The 12,243-nt window shown below is 36.2% G+C and overlaps 1 protein-coding gene across 3 annotated transcripts in view; it reads left to right on the top strand.

The window, feature by feature from the left end:
* LOC150069116 (coiled-coil domain-containing protein 50-like) overlaps window positions 1-12,243 on the top strand; it is a 63,197-nt gene that overhangs the window by 47,274 nt on the left and 3,680 nt on the right. For 2 of the 3 annotated variants that reach the window (XM_090343923.1, XM_090343938.1), the window contains 5 exons: window positions 2,559-2,674; window positions 3,702-3,746; window positions 3,850-3,954; window positions 5,435-5,514; window positions 8,027-8,133. In XM_090343923.1, coding sequence (XP_090200049.1) covers window positions 2,559-2,674; window positions 3,702-3,746; window positions 3,850-3,954; window positions 5,435-5,514; window positions 8,027-8,133 — 453 coding nt within the window. Of the gene's footprint in view, window positions 1-2,558; window positions 2,675-3,701; window positions 3,747-3,849; window positions 3,955-5,434; window positions 5,515-8,026; window positions 8,134-10,024; window positions 10,107-12,243 lie in introns of all 3 variants that reach the window. The other variant, XM_090343930.1, reaches the window with a different exon arrangement.

Raw genomic sequence — 12,243 nt, 5'->3', positions numbered from 1 at the left:
AAACCTAATCTTTGAAACACATTTCTCTGTTACTAAACAGCTTATCATGTTTGCAAGTTCTCTTTATCTTCTCAAAGCCATAAAATGTCTGCAATTTTCTGTATTTGTTTGCCACATGTACTATGACATTCCCTACATGTGAGATGAATTAAAAAATATTCCTATCTAATATCAAGTCTATAAGTCACCACATAATTTTGTTTCAAGCTTGGACTAAATATATCTTGCAATACTTTCAGCAGTTTTTCTTATTCTGAGGCACTAAAAAGAAGGCTTTATTTGTATTCATTTTGGGAATCTGTTTCTTCAAATTGAATGATGAACAGGAAAATAATTAGGTTAGTGTCTAAGGGATAAGGGTATGACTACTAGTCATAAGTTTGTTTTTCTAGCATGGGCAGAGTCCTGGCTCTCACCTGAAACACACACAGATTCAGATTCACACACACACACACACACACACACACACACACATACACCCTCCGTAGAAATATAGCTCACTTGAATCGAGCTTTAGGCTGCCAAAATGAAGACAGCTGTTCAAGTTTCTAGCCCACAATTCATTCTGTCTTAAAGCATTTAAAAAATATCTCTGCTTTTGTAATGACTACTGTTCACAGTGCTACTGTGGTTACTAACTTGCGTTTATAGACATCTTAATCACCGACATACAGAGAACACTATGAAGAGTAGAAAGTGATGTAAGTTCAGGAACTTGAGCTCTGAGATTTTTCTGTTTAATGAGAATTACCAATTCACAACACAGCAAGGATTTGAATTATTTCTCCTCTGAGTACTTTGAATTTTACCAACGTTATAATCCTATAATTTCGTCAAAATAATTGAACATTCATTTCACGGTATATTTGGTAGAATGTCTTTTGATATATTTTACTTTTTTATAGTTGTTATAAAGGTGATGTACAGAGGGGTTACCATTGCATAAATCAGGTAAAGAGTGCATTTCTTTTTGGACAATATCACCCCTTCCCTTCCTTTCATAGATTTTAAAGCAAAATATTTCCTTGGTTAATTCTGTCCTCTGAACTCAGGGCCCTGCATCTGTTAGGTGGGCACTCTTGCCACATCTTCAGCACTAGTGAAGAAAGTTGAATGTCTTAAAATCCAAATACTTTCTTCTCTACTAGTTCATTAGATATAAGATAGATAAATAGGAGAAGCTTGGCATATTAAATCATTATGAGTGAGTCTGTGGATTGTGCATCAAACTGCCATTTTTTGCCAATAGATTGGAGGATCATATAACAGCATATCTGTCCACTCAACTCTCCCAGTGCTAAGTTCCTCCGTAGTTTTATTTACTTTCCCAATAATCTGCCTTTCTGGATAGGTCCAAGATACTCCAGGGTGGTGTAAATCCCATTTATATATAGTCACCCCTTGGGAGCATCTACTTTTTTTTTTTTTCTGCCCCAAACCAGTTAGTAATGGAGGATAAAACCAACACGGGGTTTCTTTGCTTGACTTATTAAGGATCTGGTTATACAAATCACTTTAAATCATCTCTGGAGATACTAGATCTTGTGCTATGCTATGCCGTGTTGGTTTTTTTGGGGGTTTTTTGCCAGTCCTGGGCTTGAGCTCAGGGCTTGAGCACTGTCCTTGGACTTTCTCAAGGCTAGAGCTCTACCACTTGAGCCTCAGCACCATTTCCAGCTTTTTTCTATGTATGTGGTACCGAGGAATTGAACCCAGGTCTTCGTGCATGCCAGGCAAGCACTCTACCACTAGGCCAAACTCCCAGCCGTCTTCACTATCTTTTTACTGAATGCCACTATTCCAGATGTCTGATGTTATTCACTGCATTTAATGTTTGGAGAAATTCTGAGCACAGTACATTCATGCTGTTAAGTAATTGTAATTTATCACAAGGTACTTGGAAAACACCTACAAAATGGAAACAACCATTAACATTTGTTGTAATTAGTGACACTAACACAATAGATTATGCCTATAGTATTTCAAAGTAAAAAGCTAGAATTGCAGGACTTATTAGTCTCCCAGTATTCCTTTCTCCCTAGAGGAGTGGATGCTGGCAGTGCACTCTGTGACATTTTTTGTCTGTTGTGTCTTGCCTAAAAGTTAGTAATGACATTAGATTGTGAATCAGGAGCCATATGGGGCTAACATTTTCAGGTAACTTGTGGATGTCTTCCTGTCTTCTCACTAGTGAGATAAAAAGCTTGTAGGAACTAGAAAGAGACTTCTCTTTCCCTCTCATCTCAATGATATAACCTTTTAAATCTGATGCTGTAACCTTTTTCTTTAAATTCTTTTTATTTTCAACAACTTCTTTATTTCCATTCCCTATTTTGTGAAGGTTTCGTGCATGATTTTCTGCTGTTGAAGAAACTGTGAGAGGGATTTTTATCAGGACAGTTTGGTTATCTATCACCACTCCCATGCTTCAAGAAAAGTGTATTTGAGATTTACTCCACACTGAATTCTGGTATGGAGGCTATATGTTTAGTTGAAGGTAATAAAGGGAAACTTCGATGTCTGTTTATAGTTGCCTTATTGTACTGAGTTTCTTTTAGGAGTGAAGCCAAGAGTGATGAAAGAGGCTACTGCTACTCCATCGAGGGTGACCCATAGGGATCAAGAGTGGTATGATGCTGAGATTGCCAGAAAACTGCAAGAAGAAGAACTTTTGGTAAGCACATTCAATTCCTTTTGTGATCAGATCCTTTTGTGACCAGGCTGGCTTTGAACCTTGATCCTAAGATTTCAGCCTTCCAAGTAGCTAGAATTACAGGCTTGAGCAACCACACCCGGCTTGAATCAGTAGATTTTGTTGTTGCTTTTGATCGTTTGTGTATTGACTGACAATTCCATTACATTGTGAATAATACAGGGATTATGTAATGGCTCAATAGTCTCTGGCAGTGGGTATAGTGTAGTTTCCTTATCCACAGCTAGACCTGTGGTTCCAGTGACCACGCCCAAGTGTAGTCCAAAAGTGCCATGCAAAGTCCAGAAATAACAACTACCAACTCTATAACAGTATAGTGCTATATATGTTTTTTCAATATCATTCATCTTTCTGGACTTCATTTGTAAACTAAGCTTTCTCCTGTATATGTGTATAAGAAACACGTATCTGCAGTGTCAGATATCCTTGAGGGTATGGGAATGTATCCTGGTAGAGAAGGGAACTGTCAATTTAGTTGCTTCCATTTGTATACTTCTATGTATCTACCACTGCATTATTTAGTTCTGGTAATTTTCTTAACCTGTTGTATAATTTGATCAAATATACCTCTGCTCTGGTCAGTCAAAGTAAGCCACAGTATTAGCAACTTCAGGAATGTTAATCACAGATAATTTTCAATGTCAATTCTTTTTTAAAATTAATTTATGTGCCAGTACTGAGACTTGAACTCTGCCAGAGCCTTCACACTGTCCCTGAGCTCTTTTGCTCAAGGGTGGCATTCTATCTCTTGAGCCACAGCTCTACTTTTGGCTTTTTGGTGGTTAATTGGGGCTTAGAGTCTCACAGTCTTTCTTGCCTGGGATGGCTTGGAACTGTGATCCTCAGATCTCAGCCTCCTGCATAGCTAGGATTACAGATGTGAGCCACTGGCACCCAGTGCCAGTTTATTTATGTAAGAGTTTTTAAAAAGATAGAAAACATGGATTCCAATTAAATCACTTTCATATATCTGCTCTTTATACCACAGGCTACCCAGGCGGACATGAGAGCCGCTCAAGTAGCCCAGGATGAGGTAAGTTCATGTCAGCAAGTTTTACATGATGATATTTTTGGGTTAACATCCTGGTAATTTCAAGGCTAATTGTAGATAATGGAATTGACTGGATTTTGTTTAGGAAATTGCTCGGCTTCTAATGGCTGAAGAAAAGAAAGCTTATAAAAAAGCCAGAGATCGTGAGAAGTCCTCTTTAGACAAAAGAAAGCATGACCCTGAATCAAAGGTAGGATTTTTTTATGTTTTAGTTAGAAATTAAAAATGAAAAGAGACTGTATACAGAGCAAGTTCTCCAAATGTATTTAGGGTGTGCAACTTAATCTTTTACGTATGAATCTAACGTGTGAAAGTTACTTGATTGTGAAAATTCCATGAAGACAGCAATGTAAAACTTACAGCTGAGGTTGAGAAAATTCATTCTGTGCATTTTGACAACTGAGGTACAGATGCTTCTGGTCATAATTGATCTAATTTTTTATATACTAAGGTAGAGAAAAAAGGCAGCATCTCACAGGCAACATCTCACAGGCATATTACTTCTCTGACTACTTGGTCTTTGTGTTTTATTATTCTGCATCTTTGCCATTAGCTAGTCTTTTTTTGCTTTGTCATAATTTCATTAATGGGATTCTGACAAATTGCTGTCATCACAGTCATTACTTTACATTGCAGTGTAAGAATTCTTTAGCATGAGTCCTAATTGTTGTCTTTCCCCGCGTTAATAAGATAAAAGACAAAATAGACAGTGACTATAATTCATTCCAAAATAATTTAATTGCTGTATATAGCAATTTCGAGTTTTGTTCAGGAAACTGCTTTCAGTGACTCTGTACAGCACAGTCAAATTATAAGCAGCAAACATAAGGTCAAGCTGAATACAAGAACAGATGAAGAGGAACAGAATTCATGCAGTAAAGTCTTTTTTGGAAGGGAGTTCACACTGGGTCTGTCACAATGCAACCTAGGGTGTGCATCCGTGATATAGTTGATCTTTAGCACTCTTTTCTTTCAGAGTCCTCCCTTGGCTCTCTGGTCCTTCCTCACCGTCTCAGTACTGGTTATAAGACCAAGTAGACATGCTGAAATTATTGCTCTACTATTTCCTCTTCCTCAGTATCAGTCTTTAAAAAAAAAAAAAGTTGTTTCCACATTGCTTAAGTTGAGTTAGCTCTACTGTACCCTGTGGATATGCAAGGTCTTTTCTCAGATGCTTTTGTCACAGTTACTGTTTCTTTTTTAACTAGCAAAGAACAAGTATTTTTATGGATTATAAATCAGACAAGTCACAGGGTGATAAACACATTGCTAGGAAGCTTATAACATCTGTGAGTAAACAAACCATAGACTGATACTGGCACTCTTCCTTTAATGGAATGTTGATTTGCATATTCCTTAGTTTTCTGATTGAAAAATCCATCAGTCCTAAGTGAGATGTACAGAAGAAAACTTGAAATCCCTAACCTAACCTTCCAGCTCTTAAAACTCTTAATGTTAATCATCTGTGGCCTTGGGGGATGGCGTGTTTTTGTGTCTAGCTTATCATCTAACTGTACTGCAGCCTTTTTTTTTTAACTTGAATGGTTATGTTATAAAAATGCTTTATTAAATAAAAGTAAACTAAAATTGCTGAAGAAAAGTTTGACATGGTATGTGTATTCCTTAAACATTATTTTTTGTGTGTGCTGTTGTTATTTTTTTGTCCCTAGTCAAAATCAGCTAAATCAACACACCTAAAATCAAAGGAGAGTGATGAATTTCATCGTTCTAAGAATGACAGGTCAGCAAGGTAAGATGACACTTGAAAAGCAGAGTGAGTAAATGAGTTCTTGTTAAGTAAGAAAAGCAGAGTAAGTGAGTTGGTAAGTAAGGAAATACCCCTTGTCTAAGAAGGCTTCTTTTAGAGAAGAGATACAAAATCTGTAATTGGGAGGTAGTGTCAAGCATTATAGTTTTACTCTCTGTTGTGGGGCTTGAACTGTGGGTCTGGGCACTGTCCCGGAGTTCTTCAGCTCAAGGCTGTTGCCCTACCACTGAAGCCACAGCCTTACTTCTAATTTTCTAGTGGTTAATTGGAGATAAGAATCTCATGTTCTTCAGTGCCGCGCTGGCTTTGAACCTCGATCCTCCGATTTCAGTCTCCTGAGTAGCTAGGATTACAGGCATGAACCACGGTGCCCGGCTTACACTGTTACTCTTAAACTTTATTGGATTACATTCATATGTCAAATAGGAATATTTGATAGTAACTGCTATGTATAAAGGGTAGTGTGGCTGTTTCTCTATACTTCAGCATTTATGTATTTATAACCAGAGCTAGGAAGAGAAGAGGTTATTTTCCTAAATAAAATCTTGGATTTTAAATTGTTACTGGATTCCTCATGGTTGCAGTATTAATGCATATTACGTAAATATGCCCAATTTAGGTATTCCCAGACTTGTTCTTGCCTGAGTCTCAGTGTCCTTTTTGCATTCATTTCCCAGGACATACCTGTGGGATGTATTTTTCCTGACTTCTTTCAGGCTCAGGTGGTCTTGAGTTAAAGTTATGAGTTGTCCTTGCACTTCTGTTGTCAGCACTTAAGCCTGGAGAAGCGGCCTTTTTTATTCTGTTGCTCATAGTGGCCTTTGAAATGGTTGGAATATGAGGAGAAAACATGAAATAAAAAAAGATGGCTGGAGAGGAGGCGAGTAGCAAACGGAGAAAGGCTGATCAGTGGGAACTAAGCTGCAGTTAAACTGGCACAGGAAGTTCTGGTGCTGTTGCACAGGCAGTGGCAGGGTAGCAGCAAGGAGCCCTGCAATTTGAAACGCTACACTACAGTGTGCCACTGAGAAACGATAGCTGCTTGAGGAGAGAGGTGTACTGATGTTGATGTAAACATTACCGACATATACATGTGTCAAGACATCACTACACCCTTTTAAATGTGCATTTAAAAAATGGTTTTTGACCTCTGAAATATGTACCTATTAGGTACTGTGCAGACTTGTTTGCACTGATTATTAATTGAGTTAATCTACATAGAATTCACAACAAGGTAGTCTTATCCGCGCAGATTTATATCCATCTTCCTGTTGTTAGGGATAGAATGAAAAATTTGAACCCTCTTGCCTGGACTTTTTTTAAATTACAGAGCCCGTGGTACCAAATTGACTTTATAAATCTCAGGGTACTTATAATTATTCAAAACAATATTAATTTCAGCTGGTTCTTTGTTTTAGTATGAAACTTGAATATATCTTGGCGGGGGGGGGGGGGGGAAGAAACCTTTGTGCTGGTTCTGGGCTTGAATTCAGGGTCTGGGTACTGTCCCTTAGTTTTTTGTTTAAGGGATGCACCAAAGCTCTACTTCCAGCATTTTGTTGGTTAGTTGGAGATAAGAATCTCATGGACTCTTCTGTCTGTGCTAGATTCGAATGACAATCTTCCAATCTCAGCCTCCCAAGTGGCTAGGATTACAGGTGTGAGCCACCAGCGTGCTTGGCACACTGATAGGTTTTGATTGAAATCTTTATCAATACGAAGTATTTGTAAAAAATCTGTATTAAGTACTAAAATAATAAAGTTTTAGAATGACAAAATTTGAATTCAATTCTATTGTTTTCTCTTTGATATAAAAAGTTATTAGTGTATGTATTACAATAGAAAGTTGAAACTATCTTCAGACCTATTTTGCCACCTAGTGGACAAAGGAAGTTGGCCTGTGAAATTTTGTTTTTCAAAGTACCTTTATCTCTCAGCTATCTGAGAATATCTCATATTCCTTTCTTTGTCTTGCTCAGGGCCATAGGCATTAAGTGTTGAGAAAATAACTTGTTTTGTTTGAATTAGGCTAATCAGAACACGGGATACTGGAAGAACAGGCTAAAGTAATTTAAGTTCATGTGGTTATCTAGGAGCTATAGTGAGATTTTTCTAGATTATTTTGGGTTTTCATTTCTTCAGAAAATATTTTTAATATAACCCAATGAAAGTTGGGATTGTCCATACTACTATTTAGACCTCTCTCTCTGTCTCTCTGTCTGTCTCTCTCTCTCCCTCTCTCCTTCTCCCTCTCCCTGCACGCTCTCTCTCTCTCTGTCATTCCTGGGGCCTGAGCCAGGGCCTGAGCACTGTCCTTGGGCTTTCTCAAGCTAGAGCTCTACCACTTGAATCACAGCACCACTTCTGGCGTTTTCAATGTATGTGGTACCGAGAAATTGAATCCAGGTCTTCGTGCATGCTAGGCAAACACTCTACCAGTAGGCCAATCTCCCAGCCTTATTTAGATGTCTCTCTAAATTCATCTTTTCTTCAGGTCATTCCCAGCTACTGTGACAGAAGTTGAGGGTCCAGATTGCACTCACTTCACAAACCAACACAGTTCTAGTCGTCACTTCTCAAAATCAGAGTCCGCTCATAAAGGTAAGAAGAGTATATGTGATCAGATCCATTTTTTAAGTTTCATATCTTTTGTAAACTTCCTATTGTAGAAAATCAAGTACTGTGTTCTGATTACTGGAGTTGTAGGAAAATATCATTTAATTTTCATCATTACATTGTTTCGTATTTGTTAAAATGCAAGCAGAGAAAAAAGAATAAAAAGCAAAGGACCTTAAAGTGAGTGCAAGATTTTCTATATGTTTGCATTTTCCTGTGGAGAGAGATTGCAGTTTTCCCATCCCTTCCTTTTAAAGTAGTTATAACCTATTTAGCTCTGTTGGGCTACTTTTAAATAGGTTGAGAGCGTTTTAATAGGGAAGTTTGATTTCTATGGCATTTTGAATGCTGACTTGCTGTTCAAGAAATGTTAGAATTCTGTAGGATTTCATATGTCAGATTCATATAACAGGGTTAGGGATGCTCAGCTAATGTTAGTGTATACAAATATTCTAAAAATCAGAAAAACTGAAATATGAAAAAGTTGCTTGCATTGTGGACAAAATATTATCAGACTGTATTGACTCTTAATTTGCATCTGCCTCTGTCTGCAGATTAGATTTCAAATGAATACATGTACATACCACATAAACTTTATGCAGAGAATGAAGTAAAGAAAATGAAATAATATGGATATTTAAATTGGATTGCTCCTTTATATGGAAGAAATAAATCTCATATATAAAGACATACATATATTTATGAAAGTTGTAAAATGAAATAAATGATAGCTTCTTATATTAATGTCTTCATTTGCAAAGTGGAGGCAATGTAAATACTTAATCTAGAGTTGTTAAGAACATATGAGAATTTTGAAGTTTGCAGTAGATTTTACAAACATTAGATTTTGTTATCAGGTCTGTTACAATACAATTTTTAAAGACTTACCAAATAATACTTTCATTGTTTTTTCCAAAGCTAATGACAGTCTTTCAAAATTCTTTTTTTGTTGCTGTTGTTTCTTTTTATTTTATTGTTGGGATAATGTATAGAGGAGTTACAGTTATATTCATCAAGTAGGAGGTGCATTGCTTCTTACTCACGTTTCTGTCCCCATTTCTCTCCCTTTACCCATCCCAAATAGTCTTGTTTTCCCCCCTTCCCTTTCCTGTTTCAAATAAACAAATAAACATATATATAGTATACCAGGTAACAAAGTCAGATACAGTAACAACATGAGATTAATAACCATAAAGGCAACAAAAGAGAAGAGAAATAGCATAATACCTTAAGAGCAAGAATCACACAAGATAAAGCTCTTGAAAGGACATTTCTTACTATCAAAATCTCTGGGAAAGGAGTACCAGATATTGACATTTTTTAAAAGCTAACCTTTCCCCATTGATATCCACCTAATGTTGAGACTAAGATAAAAGATATTGTGTATAAAATGGGGGCTAGTTGGAAATTATGAACATACTTGTCAAAACAGTTCATTCATTATAATTCTGACCAATTGGTCACATTTCACCATCCCTAATTTAATTTGATATTTTTCTATTTCAAATGCTGCGTTCATTCCTCTTTTTTTGGACACATACATTGATAATATTAAAGTAATAATTTACTTTGTAAAAAGATATTTTATGATCAAAAACAAAGAAAAGAACATGAAGAAAAGTTGCTGAGATTCAGAGATAAGTTTTTCCAGCAGGGTGTGGGGTGAGGTGGCTCACACCTGTAATCCTAGCTACTCTGGAGGCTGAGATCTGAGGATCAAGGTTCAAAGCCAGCCCAGGCACAAAAGGACCTAAGACCCTTATCTCCATTTAACCTAGAAAATGGGAAATGTGGCTTGGCTCAACGGTAGTGCAGTAGACTTGAGCTCAAAGACATTTTTTCCTAACTGCTTTTGTCTTTTCTCTTCCCAACCCAGGTTTCCATTACAAGCAGTAAAAACCTAGGAACTCTGACTTGAAAATGGACTCACTGTAGCATATATCTGGATGATACAGATTGTATGCCACATTTGTTCTTATCTCTGTGTTTGTATTCCTGGGATTTATTCTCAAGTTTTTTTTCTTTTTTGACTGTCAGTTATTTTAATTCCTGTCAAATGATTTTGGTATTTCTGATCACTTGGGCAGTATAAGAAAATGTAGCTTTTGGATAATGGCCACCACTAGGCCACATGTGTATTTCCTGGGATATGGCTTCCATATGCTCTGTAACATTTATGTGTTGAGGATGGAGCATTGACACCTAGCTAGGCTTTATGTAGCATTATGTAGAATTAAAGTAAAAGGTAACAGTTATCTGTCACACAGAATATGAGACAGAGCTCGCAGTGCATTCGATGTTTGGAAGGACAAGGCATTTACTTTTTATTCTCAGGAAAGCAAAATATTATAACCAAAAAGTATTTAAAGAAGAAACACCAGGGTCATTTGAAATTATTGTTCTGAATACATGGACCTGGTAGAGGTTTTGTATATATTTATAATAAGCATCCCTGGGAAAATTGGCCTGTATCCCATATTTTACACTTACTGTGTTGTTGCTTCTGCAATAGCAAGTCTCTCAGACGGCAAGCAAAGAACACTTCTTGGTATTTATTGCCAAAAACTTAATTCCCTGAGATCTTAATTCACACCTCTGCAAAATGAACTGAAAATTAAAAAAAAAATTTTTTGTATCCTTTGTTTGCCATTTACTTTTAGAAGGAGCTAAGGGAAATGGAAATAGAAGAGAAGATTCAGTAAGTCTCTGGCTATAAACTGAAGATTGCCTCTTGCTTAAAAGAACAGTATTTGTTGGCAACTTTTCAATAATGGTTTGTGTCCCAGTTAGTAATAAGAACCACTTTATGAAATGGCTCTTTACTAAGTATTTGGTTCCATAGATTGTATTCATTTTTTTAATAAGTGGGGCCTTTCAGAAATTTAGATCAGTGTGGCTGCGAACTCACAGACATGTATATTCATCCATACTTCTCTATTAACCTACATGGCAATCAAACCATAATTAATACATTCTTTCAGCTTCATTTCCTGCTATTTTCACTGTATGAATCTGTCATTTGTTTTGCATTTCAATATGGCATTTATTTAGGAAAGAAATATATAAGATCTAGAGAAAGAATTGTTAATTTTTCCTATACTGGGAACTGCCTTCTATTTGCCTTATTTTCCAGACAGTCTAAATATTGGGCATAATTCAGGGAAGGTATGTCAAACCGATTTTCAGAGTGGATTTGGATCTTTCATTTTGAGAGACTTTATGAAACTAGTTTCTTTTTTATTGCAGGTGCTTAAGTTAGGGCACCTGAGAGTTTTAGGTTAATGATAATCCGAAAAGAACCAAAGCCTGAAGTTCTGTAGTCAATTTGAGAAAATATAGGAAAGGGAAAAATAAAAGGACTTAAGCAGTTATAATGAAGTGAATACAGAAAAATCTTCCTTTAAGGAAGAAAGACAAAAGGAAGGTTGGTCTTAAGTCCATATCGAGGTAGAGATGTTAATATCCAAAGCTCAGCCTTGGTGACTTAAAGTAATGGCTAAACTTTTCTTTCTCTGGCCTATTGTTTTGATTAGTATTTTAAAATGGTAACTTTAAATTCAGAAAATACGCTTGTATTTTCATTTGATAATTACGCAAATGGATAACATTTATTTGCCATGTTTTTACTTTATAAATGTTTATTTTTCTATATTATACAGTAATCAGTTTTGCTTTTGAAACTCAGCAGTTTATTGGCTCTTCATGTACTTTATTCAATCATATTTATTGTGAAATGTTAGCTGTGCACACATCATTCCAAAAAGATTTCAGGCTACCTGTCACACCAGAGTACTAAGACTGCAGCTATTTGTGAGTGACCACACACACATAATAGTGCCCTTGTGACATCTAACTCAACATCAGTATTGAAAACTTGTTACTTTTTATTAGGTTTTTTAAAAGACTAGAATTTTAAAATATTTTATCTTTATTTTATTTTATTTTTCTTTGTAAAGCAAACACTTTTTTAAGAGTATCCGTAATTATTTACCTGTGAATTAGAGAGGTAGAAATCTACTGTAAGTCATATTCTCATTCTGTCTCATTCAGTAATGTAATATTTACCTTTGAAATGACCGAGGCAACTAATAGCTG

Source organism: Megascapheus bottae, chromosome 1 (genome assembly GCF_031878675.1).
Source record: "Megascapheus bottae isolate mThoBot1 chromosome 1, mThoBot2.hap1, whole genome shotgun sequence".
NCBI lineage: Eukaryota > Metazoa > Chordata > Mammalia > Rodentia > Geomyidae > Megascapheus > Megascapheus bottae.
Note: the sequence above shows the minus strand (reverse complement) of the source record. Positions and strands in the feature narration are given on the sequence as shown.